The sequence below is a fragment of the Pipra filicauda genome, unplaced genomic scaffold, assembly GCF_003945595.2.
Source record: "Pipra filicauda isolate LSUMZ 115617 unplaced genomic scaffold, ASM394559v2 scaffold58_size5111680_pilon, whole genome shotgun sequence".
Classification (NCBI taxonomy): Eukaryota; Metazoa; Chordata; class Aves; order Passeriformes; family Pipridae; genus Pipra; species Pipra filicauda.
This window is the reverse complement of record NW_024104742.1, coordinates 1,490,761-1,508,050: the sequence shown is the minus strand read 5'-3', so window position 1 is coordinate 1,508,050 and position 17,290 is coordinate 1,490,761. Positions and strand designations below refer to the sequence as shown.

At 40.7% G+C, this 17,290-nt stretch overlaps 1 protein-coding gene across 11 annotated transcripts in view; it reads left to right on the top strand.

Annotated features, from left to right (window-relative positions):
• IL1RAPL2 (interleukin 1 receptor accessory protein like 2) overlaps window positions 1–17,290 on the top strand; it is a 431,040-nt gene that overhangs the window by 309,508 nt on the left and 104,242 nt on the right. For all 11 annotated transcript variants that reach the window (XM_039387783.1, XM_027716577.2, XM_027716576.2 and 8 more), the window contains one exon: window positions 15,126–15,200. In XM_039387783.1, the coding sequence (XP_039243717.1) occupies window positions 15,126–15,200 (75 nt within the window). The remainder of the gene's footprint in view (window positions 1–15,125; window positions 15,201–17,290) is intronic.

The following is a 17,290-nucleotide window of genomic DNA, read 5'->3' as shown; positions in this document are numbered from 1 at the left end:
TTCAAAAATATTGTCCCACATCTCACATCTCAGTTTCCTGTACAGAGTCCCTCAAAGAAATGCTCCATCCCCACATCTCTGTGCTTATCTCAGTGCATCTCTGACAGGGCCCATGGCTTGTACTGTTACTGTACATGCCTCTCCTCTTCTCACCTAGGATCCCTCATGCTTGTTCCCCACAGGAGACATTTCAGTGTGTGATATTGGCAAATCATCTTCCTAAGAGGTACAGGGAAATGGAAAGGATTAGAAAGATGGAAGGAACACACTCTGTTGTGCTGTTTCCTCCCACCGTAGTGCAAATCTGGAGTGGATGCAACTCACCCCAATCAGATTTTTCAACTATGCTGACACAGCAGAGATGAGCACCAGAGAGAAACCTGTGCTTCTCTGGAAACAGCTCATCAAAGCCTGTTCATTATGACTAACAGTGATCAGTGTACAAAAGAGATAGTGACATCTCTTGAGTTAAGCTGATAGCAAAAGAAAAGAGAGAATAAATGAGTTTCCTCAGATGCAACCAAATCTCCTACCAAGCCAGTTTGCCTGCCCTGGCCAGCTCAGCTCAGTCACAGCCAAGAACATCTGCTTCAGCCACAGTGTCAGGGTGAGCACAGAGACTCCTGACCCTGAGCTGCTGATTCTCATGGCTCACATCAGACTAGGTTAAGTCAGGTTCTTTAACCTAAAAATTATGACTGCAGAATAATCCTTGTTGGTTTGTTTCCATTCCAAGTGAGCATAAATCCTCTTGCTAAGTCCTCTGTCACAGAGCTGTGGGTGTTGTGCTGCTGGGAGCTGGCTCTCAGGGAGACATCCCATTGCCTCAGAGGTAGTTAAAGGAAATGTCAGACTGCCAGCCAAAGGTGGAGAGATGGTGGTTCGCGGTGAGCATGTTTGTAAAATCTGGGAGGAAAATACTGGGGAGGAAGATGAGGGTTAGAAAACAACGCTCTGTTAGATATCTGTGTATTGAAAGTGACAACACCCGATACTACTAACAGGAAAATTTATCATGTGTTAAATTAATGTACCGTATTATTGGGTGCTTTTATACAGCAATTTGGCACTCTCAATGAAGTTTTGTACTTAGAACTAATAAAGAAAATTCCAATGTAAAATATGCTACCTTCAACATTCATAAAACATGCCATACTTTAAAGGACCCAATCCTGTTCATATCCAGAGAAATGGAAGCTTTGCCATTGACTTCTGTGGAAGCAAGGGCAGCTACAAAATGATCAATTAAATGGGATTCAAAAAATGATTTATTGTCCTCACGATACTCATTTTCACCCCATTAGTGTTCCTTTTGGTTAGTGTGACCTTCAGTCTTGCATAGTGAAATGCTATTGCTCCAAACCACGACCTAACACGATGAGAATACAACTGATAAAGCAATGATCTGAATCAAACAAGATAGTACCAGTGGACAAGAACTTTTTGTAGAATGCAGTGGACTCCTTGCCTACACACTGTAGTGGTTTTGGACACCCTGGCAGCATAAAATCTATGTAATTCTAATAAACCAGTGAATGTGTAGGTTTGAGGAACCAAAATATCTTTTATAAGATTCATTTGATTGCTGATAATTTTTTAAGGATTTCAACGATTAAGTATGCTGGTTTTGGCTGGGGTAGAGTTAATTTTCTTTGTAGTAGCTGGTAAGGGGCAGTGGTTTTGATTTGTGCTGGAAACAGCGTTGATAATTCGGGGATCTTTTCATTATCACTGAGCAGCACTTGCAGAGCCAAGACCTTTTCTGCTCCTTACCCCACCATACCACTGAGGAGGCACAAGGGGGGGGGCACAAGGAGCTGAGAGGGGACAGAGCTGGGACAGCTGATCCCAACTGACCCAAGGGATATCCCAGACCATATGGCCTCACACTCAGCAATAAAGCTGGGGGAGAAGGAGGAGGGGGGGATGTTTGGAGTGATGGTGTTTGTCTTCCCAAGTCACTGTTATGTGTGATGGAGCCCTGCTGTCCTGAGGATGCTGCACACCTGCCTGCCCTTGGGGAGTGGGGAATGAATTCCTTGTTTTCTTTGCTTGGGCACATGACTTTTGCTTTATCTATGAAATTGTCTTAATCTCAACCTGAGAGTTTTCTTACTTTTACTCTTCTGATTCTCTCCCCAGTCCCAAGAGGGGGGAGTAAGCAAGCAGCAGTGTGGGGCTGAGTTGCCAGCTGGGGTTAAACCGTGACACTAAACTAGCATCCAGACTAATATTTTCTTGGGGAGTGAAATTAATGTTGGTTTGCTTTTCCAAATAAAAACATCTGGCTAATGGGAAACAAGCAAAGGACTAATCCCAATGGAACAGAAATTCAGTTACAAACCATCTATAGCACAGACCTAGGAAATCTTGACTTTCGTTTTCCATTGAAAAATAGAGATGTTTGATGTAGTGACAGATGAAACACTGTACTGTATGTTCTTTTTCTATTGCTGTTGGAATTGTATATTTAGTGAATTAGTCGTGATTGATGATAGTGTTTTAAAGACTTGCTAGTTCTTCCAGGGAAAAGATGGCATATTTTAACTATATTAATGGTTTGAGACTTAAGGATAGCACCATATATTTTTGTAATCTTTCAGCAGCGAAGCCACAATTTATATAAATGGATTCACTCTGTCTTTAGCTCAAGCAACTCTGACAAAAGATGTCGTTTGAAGTAATGTTGCTCATCATTCATAGATGCAAAAGTTTAAGGCTCCATTGCTTTGATATGAAATGGTGTTGCAGTTTTCTGCTCCTTGCAAGATCAGTATATGGTGTTAATGATACTTTCACTGTTAAGCAGCTCCTGATTAGACCTAATATGAACACAGAGGTTCTTATTTGCAACAGAAAGAGCTATACTAACTTGGGAGTATGTAGGAGGAGAAAAGGAGCATTCCAGCAACAACTCAGAATTCCCTAAATGTTAGCTCTGGAGCAGTTAAAAAATGGTGCTACAATGTGTTCAGCCAAAATTGCCAATTTACAGTACAGTACAGTATATTAGATCCCTTTACAGCACCTTGGTAAGGAAGCACATCATTGCAGAGTAATATTAAGGGCTGGGAGAGGTCTCTGACTTACTCTGGTGTATTTGCTGAAGTGGAGCCCAATCCTGCAGTTGCATTTGAGGACTCCCTTTAGTTGTGATATCAGTAATGCATGTTTAGGGACCTGTCTCTGGATGGGTAGCAGACAACAAAAGCATAGTACAGAGAGTACACAAACTGAGAATAATAACAGATTAAGACAGACATTCTGCCTTAAGAGCATGTCTGATGGTACTGCTGCACAGTGGCTTTGCTTTTGTGATCCAGCCCTTTTACGATGCCACTATGCTTTTACTGATTAAAAAAACCCCAAACAGCAACCGAGGAAACACCAGCTCTTTCTTTCTGTATTAAATCCACAGGTTCTCTAAAAAGCAATGATGTCATACAGTGTGTAGATAATTGATAGATCTTTATATAGTGCCTGTATTACAAGTGTGCTGACACACAAAGATTTCCTTTAATTACTAATTAAAATCTGGGAGAGAAAGTGATAATATTTCCCGTCTCTAATTCTGTATTTAGATTATCTCCATATTACCCTGTTAAAATACTTTGTTCTCTAATTATTAATCCAAATATAGTTCACCTCCTGAGAAACTCTCATTCTCTTTAGCTATGCATCGCACGTCTTTCAGTTTAAACCATTGCCTTGCATTTCTAGAAAACAGGCCTTAGAACTGAGGTAAAAGACTTGCTGAACAAGACATAATCTTTTCTCCTGTAATAAATAAAAGGTGTTTGATAGTTATTGTGCATCAGAAGGAGTTGGTGGATGTCTACATGTTTATTAGAGAGAACTGAGTGTGCTGCATAATACGTTTTAAAGCAGAGAACAAAATGAAGAGAAATTTTCAAATGGGGGTAGGTGGTAGGTAAAACAATCTCACGTACCTGGGCAGGTTACCACACTCATCCTATGAGGAACGTGATAAGTAATGCAACCTTTACTATTTCCTACACTGCCACTGCTGAGTTTGTGCTCAGCTTTTTCATCAGCCAGTCATCCCGTCCTTGTGGAATGAAATAGGATAGATGGTCAGAAATTTATATTTGGGAGGAAATTTCTGTGGTTTTTTTTCTCAGATTTTGCTTTCATTTTACGGTAGAAAAAAAGCCAAAATTCTCAAAAATCCTGTCATAAAGGCACATCTGATGAATGCTACGTGAGAATGCTGTTTCAGAAAGAAATAGAAGTTTCAAGGAGGCATTACTGGACAGTTGCAGAGGTCTTCTTTAAAAGTCTTTGTTGCTTGAACATTGTTCCATGAGATGGGACAGTAGTAGTACATAATCATACATAAGATATATATAAAATGGCAGTTAAAATCATATGTTGAGTTTCGTTTGAAAGATGTAGTTTGAATGTAATGGCAGGTAGTACCTAGAACAGATTGAATCATCTTGTTCTCTTGTTGAAAATGTCAAAGCAAAATCTTAAATTGCTTCTACACATGACAAACAGAAGACACTTTCTACAGGAAAATGAAGTGTCAAGCAGGTTCGTTACAACAACCTGACACAATTTCATGAAGAATTTCTCAGAAATTACATTCCTGGTGCAAAACTTCAATCTGGCTTCTGGGAAAAAAAGTAGCAGAAAACCTAAAAGCTGGGTAATGAATGGTCCTCTGAGAACAGCAGAGAAATGCAGAAGCCAAGGAAAGTGATCCTTGTTTTGAGCTGCTTCACCAACAGTGTCCCAGTGGCTGAGGGGCAGGAGCAGTGCTGATTTCTGTCCTGGCACTTGGTGGAGAACTTACAAGAGACCAGAAAACCTCTCTTGAGAGCCTGCTTATGCACAAGTAGTTCAGGCAGAGGATCTGGGTATTGGGGCAGCCCATTGGTGTCGTGTCCATGCACTGTTCAGAGAGCTGGTGCTGCCTTGTCTACCAGGGCTGGGGGGAGCGAGTTTTCCTAACCACACATTTTGGGTATATAAGCCTTGGCTGAGAGGATTTGGTAATAAAAATAGGGTTAGTTCCTCTCCAGTTTTTCTGCTTGATGTTTGTTGGCTCTTTCAATTTTTTTTTTCTCTTTTTCTCTTGATTTAAAGATTATCTTCATCTCTTAATAAAGGATGGAGGAAATATACTGAAGGATTAAATCCTTATCAGCAGCCATTTGAAGTGCCTGTGGGAGTGTTTAATCTCACATTTCAGGGGATTTGGAAGCTAGGCCTTCCTGCAGTTTCTGCTGCCTACAGTATATGTAACGTGTGCTCAAATTGACCTGTGGGACAGGTAAATCCATCACTCACTCTGCTGACAAGTTTATTTTATACTCCTCTGATATAAATGTCTGGTGTGTTGGCAGCCTGCTTAGCAATGGTCACATTGATTAAAAACAAGTATAGTCCCAAAGACATTTTTTTGGCCATATCTTCACTGTTTTCCATTGCTTTTAGTGTTGCCTTGAGGTCTCTGAATTGTTTCACTGGGAAGTTCACTTTTAACTCTCCACTGTACTGTGTGCCACTCACTGGGCTTCTTAATAGGGCTGCCCAGAGATGCACCACTGGGCACTGACACGACATCCATCCTCAAACTTTTTGTACACATGGATCTCTATGCAGCCTTTAGTCATGTTCCTGTAGGAGGTTTGCTTGCAATTCTTTACATCCCCACTGACCATTAAACATTTTCAAGTAATATGTTAGTTTTAAAATATTACGTGTTTATTGTTGAGTAGTTGCCTGCTGCAAACCTGATACAGTGCTTTGCACATTTGGTGTATTTTTGTGAAAAAGAAATTGTATTCTCAGATCAGAAAACTTTCCTGTGTTTGATGGTAGCTAAGGTTCAGGTCCCAGGCTGATCACTAGAGGTTACTCTGCTTCCCATCAGCTGGTATAAACTCTGATGTAAGTGGTAAAAGGCAGCAGTGCCGACTCTGAAAATGGGTCGTCTCGCCAGAGATTTCTGTGGATGCTACTTTTATTGTTAATTCTTTTAAATCCTTTGCCTCATATAAGAAGACAAATTTCCTGGGATAACTATCTCCTTCATTTCTTAAAACATTGTCTTTCATCAGAAGATTTACATTTTCTTGATCTTTGGTCATGAGGCAGGATAAACAATAGTGAGCGTATCTATGATTTCCTTATGAGCCTTTATTATGCCTGCTTTTATTCATTTTTCTGCTCATCCAACCAACAATGACATGATTCAGCCCAATTTTTTCTTAACAATGCTCCATGTGCTTAGTGAATAATATAATTCAAAACTTCTTCGATGGAAAAATGAAAAAATATTAGCAAAACCTGGTGGAATATATTTTGCAGCTTTTGAAGGCAAATTAGAGACAAAGAACCTACATAAATATTGCATAAACATTTTATGAAAAGATTTTCCTTGTCAAGGATAGTAACATTTTTCATCACTGTAACAAGCTTTGGAAGCCAGGGTGCTGATCCAAAGAATGGATCTGAATGGGGCAGGATGAAACCTACTCATTAGCCCCCTACAGAGCAAAATCAATTGGCAAGGGATGACTTTACTGAAGTTCCATGTGTCTTACTTGTAAATATAGTTAATCTAAGAAACTCACAATTTAAATTCCATCTAAAAATTGTTTGTGGTATGGTAGCTTTGAAATTGTGATGGTGCTGCTGAACATCAAAGCAGGCTGAGCTGTTACACTGTGCAACATCTAATCTTGTCCAGAGTACAAGTTTTAAATGGTTTCTACTGCCTTTGAGACTTAAGTGAAATGCATTTTTAATATCCGTCTTCAGTAGCTCTGTCCTCTTTGAAAAACTGCACAGGAATGTTTGGTCTGTAGCGAGGGTTTGATCTGGGCTGTCTCAGGGCGCAGCCATGTGGTTGCTGAAACAGCAAACTAAGAGAGGTGGCAAAATGGCACCATCTCCTCCTTTGGCAGATTGTGATGAACACTGGCTGGAAGCTGCTGTTGAGCTTGGAGATGGCTTTTCCCAGCCCCAAAAAGAGCACCCATTGTTTTGCCTGTGTGTAGGGGCTTAAAACTTAGTTCAGCTGGTGCTCATCATCCACGATAATTCTCTTTTGATACACTCTCTATATTTAATACAAGTTTTTTTGGTTTCAGAAAATAATGGATTGCTTTGAGTTTTATTATAAAATCCACTCCATGATAATTCATGTGGCTTGAGCTGAGCTGTGGTGCAGTAGTTCACTGTGCACAAGTGGTCAAATTGATCATGGAATATTAATTGGTTGTGGACTGCAGGCTTTTGGTACTTTGGCTTCAGGTTGACAAGAATGATAGCTTTCATTTGCATGCAAAGGCTCCAGCTGTCCTTTTAAGATGGATGATGGGATCTGGCTTCATCCGTCACCACTTCTTTACTTTTTTATAAGACAGAAAGAAAAAAGAATTAAAAAAGCCAAACCATAAAATGTCATAAAATGTTCTTTGCAGATCTCCTTGAAATAGAGGGTAATTTCAAGCATCTTATTTCTGCCCAGAGTCCAAGAGAAACATTTTGAGTGCAGATCAAATTATGTGTCCTTTGTGCTAAATACTCTCTGTTCATTAAATAAAGCACACTCCATTTGAGATTTTCATGAATTACATTGCAGGAAAATGTAATTTACATTTAGTAAGAATTTATTACACTTTTTTCTCTACTTCAGAGGAAACTCATGCTTGCTTCATAAAAGCAAGCTGCATGATCCACATTTAGGAAAGGAATAAAACGATCATAGGATCATTTCAGTTGGAAAAGAATTTTGCATAATATAACACAATCTGTGAAATTTGGAAATGCAGTGAAAAGAAAGGTGTGTTGGCAACTGTGGGAGTAAGGAAACTTGATAGCACCATACAGTGAGAGCGCTGCTAACACAGAATTCTTCTGCTTTTCAGCACCCACCTTGCAACGACTCCAGTGATGGCACCAACAGTAACCCCTGCCATCAGTGTCACTGAGTGTTTCACATCAGGAGATGTGTAACAGTCAGCTGCCACTGGCATTTAACACGTATATTGCAGTCGTGTGAAGTGTTCAGCCCTGTTGTAATTACTTTGTGATAGGCACCTTGTGGGATTTTGCCATCTGTGCTTCAGTAATGTGCAATCTGTGCTATTGTTTCTATTCCACTTCACCAGAGTCCTCCTAAGTTGTACTCTATTGCATAAGTTCTGCCAGAATCTCACCATTTCATTTTCTACAGCCCTGCATAATTTGACTGCCTTCTGAGAAGGGGGAAGAAGGTCCAGCACAAATCAGAAAACTAGAAGATCCCAACCCCAAAATCTAGTTAATCTCTGCTTCTCTTAACATTTCATTAATTCAAGAGTTCATCTAGTACCTGATGCTGCTGCTCTTCTCTCCAAAGCCATTTGCTTATCTCCGTGCACTCCCATAGCATCCCATGTGCAATAGCTGAAGACAGATGAGAAGACTGGCAGCAAGACTTTTTATTTAGAGTTGATTTTGCACATAGAATTGCCAGCTGCTCTTACTAGTTCTAAGCAGTTACCATGGGCTGCAAGGTCATGCCTGCAGCAGAAGCTGTTGGAGCAGCTGGCAAGAACAGGCCAGTTGTTTAGAATTTTGACTGCTCTCAAAGTCAAAGGAGCTACAGCCATGGCCAGCTTCTTCTTGGTGCCAGTAGTATGACCTGTCAAGCACGGGGCTGTTCTGAGTCATTGAGGACTTAATGGGTTAGAATCAAACCCACCAGTAATGATCCAAGAGCATTTGACTGCCTCAAAATTCATTTCCCTTGCGAGCTGCATTTCAGCACGGACACAGCATCTTCCTTAAAACTGTGATTGTGTTGTCCTTCTTTCTATGTCATAAAAAGAATTCATGTGATGAATGCCAATTATTTACTGCTAATATAAAAGCGCTAAACTCCTTCTTGCAGAAAATTGTCCCACAGAGGCAGTCCAAACAGTGCATTAAGGCACTCTTGATCCTAGGTAGAGTTTTCAAAAAGTGATATTTGTGATGGTGGTGGCAGAGGGGGAGGCATCCGGTTGCTGAATCATTTCACCGCCTTGTCCCAGAAGAAGCATTTCCTGCTTGAATAAACAGAGAAAAACTCTTTGTCACTGGTTAATGACTCCTGACTTCCATGCAAGTCCTGAGTTTATTAAGTTGGAGTTTTTTTAAAATAAGTGTTCAGTGTTTATTTTCAAAGGTGTAGACTTTTATTCTTTGTCAACATTTCATTGCAATGGCTTTATTTCTGTTAGAACAAATGACAGACGGAGGTGCAATCGTTTTGTCAGCTTGATACTGTGGGGAAGGAAATAGCACAATAGCCAACTGATGGAGAAGTGTATTTTGACTGACTGGTAGAACACACTACAATGCAGCTAATGAGGAAACAGGGTCCTTGTATAAACACAGCCTCACAAAATTGCATTTTTATGAATGAGTTGCTTTATGTGGTTTTCTACTACTTTTCACCTTGTGTAGTAATTTACTGCTGTGCCAAGAAAATGAAAAGCAAACGCTCTGATCTGATAGCAGGGCTTGCTGGAGATCGTGTGTTAGAGGCTCAGTCTGCAAAGTCCAGGTGGGAACCCTTGGCTCTTTAAAGAAGCTTTTAACTCTGCAAGTGCACAGTTCGGTCCCTGGCAGCCAAATTATAGCTGTCACATTTACATCTACATCTGCACAATTGGCTCACACATTTGCTTAGGTGTAAGCAGCAACATGAAAGATAAAGCAGTGGCAGGTCAGGCCTGAAGCATTTGCCTGCCAGCCATTGAGAAATCTCTTGGCACAAGCTGAGATTATGGATGAGACAAAGGGAGTTAGGTATATATCTTTTTAAAAGGTATAATGCTGAGCTTCTCTTAGCAACATGTGCCCTCTGGTTAACATATTGATTTAGAGTTTTAGACGCAGTTAGTTCCGTCGTCATCTATGGTGTGAAAGTTGCAGTGTCACTGCCAAGATTTTTAGATGCCAAAGTAGATCTAAGCCGTGCCTGGAAGCATGTGTACTTGAACTAGGAGTGAACAAAAGCTTAACTTTGAGTATGAGCTGGTTTCAGATTAAGGATTTGGAGTGCAATTATTTGCCCCAGAGGCTGCCATTCCAACAGATCTGTTCTGCTGTCAAAAGGTTAGCCAGATTCTTGATTTCATGATACTAGATGCTCTGTGTTAATTAATGGTGAGAAAATGCCAGATCCTTTGATTGAAGGAAGTAGGTTGGTATGTTCTTGTCTCATAGAAGATTTGAAGCAATTTTGTTAGATTCCCTGCATTCTGCTTCGTGTTTGGATAATTTTCCTTTCATCATTTCAAATTACGTGAACAAATGTCCAGGAGGTGAATCAATAGCAAATTATAGAACAGCAAATGTACTTTGTGTGCTTATCACAAGAAGAGTGATACCATGAGAAAGAAAAAGAAAACTGTTCCCCAGAATCTGACCAATTCTTACCCACATGGGACTTAACATTCCAGATTCCTTAGAAGAGTTATCTGACCTGGAAAATTCTCCAGCTATGCTGAGTCATAAGAAAGAAGCCCTTTAGATCATAAGCAGCTGGATTTCAGTGCATGACCCCGGTGCTGACTGGCTTCACACTGGCAGCAGTTCAGGTCCTCAGAGCACAGGTGATGCCTGTTGGCTTGGAGCATGGCCTTTGCATGGCACTGGGGAAGGGGATCTGTGTTCAATTCAGAAGTTGTCTTTATCTGAGCCACTCTAAATACACAGTAAAAGACTTGTGTTCATTGCAGCAACAGCTTGGGCTGTCTGTCTGTCACTGTGGCTGCTGTAAAAGTCTGACTGGAGTGGGGTGAGTATTGTGAGGCTGCTGCAGAAGGAAGGTAGGAAACAGTCTAGGGAAATAGAGCTGTGTCAAATAACAAAGTGTGAAGGAACTGATGCTTACTGAGGAGCCTGATAGTTTTTCTAGCAAGTTATCATCTCTTATCCCTAAATCATGATATCCTAGGGCTATTTGTTTTCAACTGCTTTGTGCTTTTTTCAAGAGAACTCATTAGTGTATCAGATTATGTCTGAATACAGAATGAGAGACTTTTGAAACAGCAAGGCTGTGCTGGGGAAAAAATGAGCCTTCAGGCTCTTAGGCTGCATTGACACTTAGAAGCAGAAGCTAACTCCGTCAAGGCAGTTTTCTTCTTCATTTGGTCCTGTGAGTAGCTCAGCATTGACCTGGGCAGCATATCATGCTCTCCTTTATCTGATAAAGATCACTGTGTAACTGACTGCAGAGACCAAATCTTTCACAAGTGTCTTCTCTGCTCTTCTGCAGCACTTCTGGTGGGACAGCATATTCCTTGTGCCTATGACCAAGAGAGAATAAAAATATTTGTCTTTAAAATTCTTAGGGACAAACCCCATGACAAGTGTTGAAATCACAGCAACTCGATTATTGTTTTAAAGTTTGTGTGTTACTTTCGAATGGGGTGAATATAAGCATAGGAGAAAACAGCACTTCAGGCAGTCTCCAAGCAGTCTGGCTGCTAAACAGCCTCTGGCCATGTTCATCAGGCTCCTATGGGAGGCACATGCATTGCCAGGTGCCCCTGGGTGAAGAAATGTCTTTCCAGCTTGTCATCCAGCACCTGTGACTTCCAGCGATGCCCCAGGTAATGAGCCTGGTGTGAGCCCCCTCAGTCTCTGCTCAGTACTGTATCTATCCATTGGCACCTGCAGAAACAAACCCAGTCTATTCACAGAATGAAATCCTAGAACAGCAGGCAAAGGCAAAGCAACCCCTTAGTGTGCTGCATTGTCAGACCTGGTACCTTGCAAAGGTAGGTCTGTCTGTGGTGCAGGAATTGTGCCTTGGGAAACTAATGTCATCCATGTTGTAATGGCTTCACCATGTAAGTGTTGCTGCTCAGAGCAGCCCAGGGCCCTGGCACATTCCATGGTGTCTGGAAGGAAAAATAATAGACAGCTCTATCCCACTTCTTCCCATGACAGCTCATGAGGTAGATTCAGTTTCATAGCAGAAGTACTGCTGTCCCTTTAATAATAGGAAGAGTGTTTGCAGTGCATTTAATTGTTTCAATTTAAAGTGGCTTTGTGGGAGGTGAAGCGAGGGTTATACTGTTAAATATATGTTGATACAATAACAGCACTAACTTTTTGTTCTGCTTCCCCTTGAGCAAGGCTGGAAATCAGAGTGCCACACATCTGTCAAACTGTTCTGAGAATTAAAGAAACTTCTCATAGAGGACTGGGAATTTGACTAAAGGTTGTTTGTGGACTTCTGTCAAGTACAGAGATCATGTAAGATTAGAATCCTTCCTAGCTGAGAATATCTTGTATTGCCTTTCTGTTTAAGAAGAACCAAAAGGGAATTTCATAAATGATAATGAATAAGTGATCTGATGTCTGACCTCTAAAATAAGAATGGGGTTTGTTTTCTGTAAACACATCTGACATTGAAGAGCCAGCAGTTCATTGCCTTCAAGTCTCAAAATCCCCTTTGGGCCATTTCAATTCCTACAGAAAGTGTTCTGACAGGCTGCCAGTTCATTATGGTGATTACTGTCCAAGAACAGTATGGCAAAGTACAACCATTTAAAATGCAGGAGCACATTTAGAAAACATCCAAAGACTGCAAGTAAGCTAAGGGAAACAGGGGGAAGCCGTGGTCAGATTGAGTTGCAAAGGGTGCAGGTGGAGATGAGATATGAAGAGAACATTAAGCAAGGAAAGCCTGACCACACTGGCACAGCACGGATGCAGCTACTCCAGTAAGTTTTCTCCATATCTTACAATGCACAAAGTACAGTTTGGTACCAGAAATGAAAAATAATAATATAAGAAAAACCTAAAGGTAGCAACAAAACCCTGAAAAACTGAGGAAAAAAGCTGATAAAAAGAGTACCGATAATATACCAGAAACTGAAACTTTGTTGAGGCCCTTCACAAACTACAAGGCACACACTCAACTGAGATGCAAGGTTTTGGAGGTTGGGCTTTCCCCCTCTCCCACAATCAAATTTCCACCCAAACCAACACTTATCTGGTATATCAAGTTGTTTAGAACTTCGTCAGGCTGATCTCTTTCTGCATTTCATGCTGTACTCATGAATACTCGTGTGTGTGCTGAGCTTCAAACATATCATCATGTCTTCTGAAGGGCTCTCTTAAGTTTGATGCCCAAAACTCCTACCTCAAAGTTTTCAGCTTTTGTTAGGATTGAGATTCCCTAGAAAACAAGTACTTTGACCATATTTACAGGTTGGGCAGTACTTTGTCTCATTCTCTAATGATGTTCAGATGACTTAGGTGCTTTAGCACAGCAAATTAGTTATTTGTTTCTACCAGAAATTTTCTACTCACAGGCTAATCCCCAAATAATGTGATTGTACAGGTAGTGTTGGTGTTGCCTTTGCGTCAGTCTTGTGAGTCTGCACTGGATGAACATTTTTGAACTGCTGAATTCTCAGTAACAGAATTTTCCACTTATCTATCATTCTGAGCCCTGCTTGTGGTTTTATTCTTGATAACATGCTGTTTAAATCCCTTTGGAGATTCCTGTGTTGTCCTTGTGGGTACACTGTACAAGGAGTTCTTACAAGCACACATGATTTCGATTTGAAATGCTGGCTGCTGACTTGTTACCAGAATGCCTATTTTTTAATAGGCTAAGCAAAACTGTAGCATCAGTGAAAGGAACCCTGTTTACTTTTAAATGGCACCAGGGAAGTGGTTTGTGCTGACAGTCACATCTTAGAGAGTTTTAAAAATAGTGTTGACTGTGAAGGAAAATCAAGCAGGTATTTCTTTAATACAGTTTTCATTTTCTGTAGATGTTTATGTAAAATTGTTTTGTAGGTTGACAGTGTTTGTTGGTTTGTTTTTTTTTATAGCAGATTTTTTCAGCTACCTCCAATTTCACACAGCTGTGATTTGATAGCTGGTTATCAGAGTCACATTAGTGGAAGGTGTGACTGCTGCACCTCTGCTTCAGCCCCCTCAGCTGGCTTGTTTTAAAGCCGTAGAGGGCTGTGTGGAACCCTTAACTCATGGCTGAAAGAGACCCGGGGAGAGATGTCCTTCCAGCATGCCAGTGGCTCAGGCTGAGTTGGGAGCACAGGCTGGAGCTTTCAGAGCTGGAACTCCCTCTGCTTGGTTCAGGGAGATCTGCCCCAGCCATGGCCAAATTTCAGCTCTGTTTAGGCTTGTTTCCTCTCAAATCAGTAAGTGCTATGGCTTCTGAGGTGATCAGGGCAATTTTGTCATAGTCTTTTATTGAAAAATGCTAATTCATTTTACAAACTCAGATCAAATAATTTCAGGTGATGAATTTTAACAGGAAAAGTTTGGAGGTGATTTTGAAATGTTTGATTTCATGTGGTTCAAGATTCTATATGTGATTAATATCAGTTCTCCCTATTTCCAGGAATACTCAGTCATTTATTTCAAGCTAACCTGAATTTACAAAACCTATTTTCACTGTCTGGCTCTAAGCCTTCAAGCAGGGTCAGGAAGCCTGTGCCTGTAGCTATGCTTTTTTGTAGTCGTATTATCTGGTGGCTGGAGCAGTCCCCTGGTAGGACCAGGCTGGGGAATGTTTTCCTGCTCTCAGATGGAGAAACTTCTGTTTAACAGGAGGCAGGGTCCCCACTCAGGCTTTGAGAAGAGGGTCCAGGTGCCCCACCTGCTGGGGTGGGAGTCTAAGTGTGGAGCTGCTGGGGTTTTTCAGGCACATTCATGTGCAAGTTTTTTATATGCTGTTTTGGACAAGCATCAAGGCATGTTGGGACTGGTCACACTGAAACAGATTTGTCTGGCAGTTCAAATTAGTTGTGTTAACTTTGCAACATGAGGGTCTAAACTGCTTGATCTAGTTATTATAGGTAGGTTAAAAGTGAGAAATGGAGTTTCTTTTGCTGCTTTGTATTAAAAGTGTAATTCTTGAAATAGCTCATCTCTGTTGAATCAGGGGATCACCACAGCCCTGAGGAAAGTGGTGACACATTGGCAGCGTAACAGCCATAGTATGTAATAAATGTTTATGTACCATCAAGTGTACAAACATTTGATTGCTTACATGACAGAGCTTTTTTTTTTTTTTTACAGTCATTGGTCTCAATTTTTCCATTACATTTTCTCATTTTCTTTTCTAGCTTTACTCACAGACAAACCTCCAAAGCCATTGTTCCCCATGGAGAACCAGCCAACTGTTATAGATGTCCAGCTGGGTAAGTCCCCTTCTGGGAATAATAGATCCTGAAATTCCACTCTGGTAGCAGATGGGATAAATTGAAAGTGGTAAGAAAGGTTTAGTGGTACTGTTATTACATGCAAATCAATTTGCAGCTTCTCATTTATAACCATAGAATTTACTGCCATGGCAATTTAAGGGAATGAACTTGTGTAATATCAGGGGATGGCAGTACTAATTGGTTACAATGGGTATTAAATATAAAATGTTGATGCTTTTTTTAATATATGATTGATATAGTAATATATGTTTGCATTGGTGCTGTATTGATTAATTGATGTTCACCCTAAGACAAATATTCTCATAAAAGAGGTGCTGATTCCTTTGAAAGGGAATGTAAAGCAGTGCATTTTCAGGTTGTTCTGAATGTTTACTAGAAAGGGCTTTTGACTAAAATGCTTGTATCCTTTTCTCACTCCTGTTATATATTCTTCTGTGAATGCACATCTCTGGATCTCAGCTAGCAGCCTGTATTTTCCTTCACGTTAGAAACTAATGGTATGGAGTTCTGCTAACTTTGAGGAACTGTGGCGCATCTTGATGCTGAAAGAACTGCTCAGCTTTGAAGTTAGAGGTTTTTTTCAGTGATTTGAAAATAGATTTCTAATTTTGAGAGGCAGAATTGGAGTTGCTGTTGAGGACTGTGGTGCCATGAGCTTAAATTACAAGAAATGTATTGCAGATGGGGATTATTCACTTGATGCTGAAGCTGTGGCGTTTTTCTTCTTAAGCTTGACTTTCTTCCTTCCTTTATAACAAAGCTGGCTAGGAGTCGGAGGTAGAATGGTGTTAAGGCAGGCAGGGTCAGCATGAAATGTTTCAGTGGGGCTGGTGACATTGTGGTAAAGCTGATTGTGAAACTCTACAGGGGTCTACCTGAGCTGAGTACAAAGGCACATCCTTAAAGCAGGTGCCTAACAATGTCAGTGAAGTTCTGTAGATGCTATGAAGCATTTATAAATGGGGTTTGAATTCTTGAATGTGAGAATATAAATGAGAATGTGAATCATTTGTGACCTTGGCTAATCTTAAAGATTAGCTTTCTCTCATATACCTGAACTGACTGCAGTCAGGAATCTGCAAGGGCTTGCGCAGGGAAGGAACTGGGAAACTGTGGAACTGGGAAGCAGCCAGTGCCACATGAGTTGTGCAGACAGGTGCATATGTGCCTGTTTAGGTTCCCCTCCACAGGGCTCAAATGTTTGTAGCTGTAGCTGAGCAGAAATGATCCCTAAAAGAGGATACAAAATGGTCTGAAGCCACAGTCAAACACCTACCTGAATTAGCAGCAAAACATGATCATCGAAGTTTGGATGAGCCCAGAAAACTGAATTCAGTCTCCTGGTCCAGCTTCTTCAAAGTCAACTTTCTAATGATTTCCTTTGGGGGCACACTGCCCCTGCATACATCTGTGTAATAAAGGCACCGAAAGAGTACACATCTTTATTTCCTGTGTTTTCATTTCATCTTCATTTTCTCTTCCAAATTCCCCTGTTCCCTCAGGACTCTGGTTTTTTGCACTGAGTTGTTGTTTTTTTTTTTTTTCTCTGTGAAAACGTTTTGTTCTGGTTGATTAAAAGGAGGTTTGATTAAAAAAAATTAAAACAAACAAACCCCCTCCTCTCCATGGAGATGTGGCTCAGTAATAGGATTTTGGAATATCTCTAGAGGGAAATACAGATCTTGCATCTTTATATGCTGAAATGTAATCCATTCGTTGTCCCCTAAGATCAGGGAACTTACATATGGTGCTTTTTTTTTTTTTTTGATATGTTAATGGGTTTGGTTATTGCCACCAAACCATATCCGTATTATGTGTTATATTAATGCTTATGCAAGAGCCTGAACTGACTTATTTTGCAGTGAAGTTCATTGATTTCCCCCTTGATTTTACTTGGCGAAGAGATAAAGCTAGAAGATTCTCAGGGAACACCTTCATCTTGTGGAGGCCACCTGCAGCTTGGGGCTGGGAGGCTTGTTCTGGCCTCTGCAATGTGGTGCTGACCCTCATGGTGCAGGAGAGAGAATCATTTGATTGCAGCACAGTAATGGAGGAGAAAGTTGCAT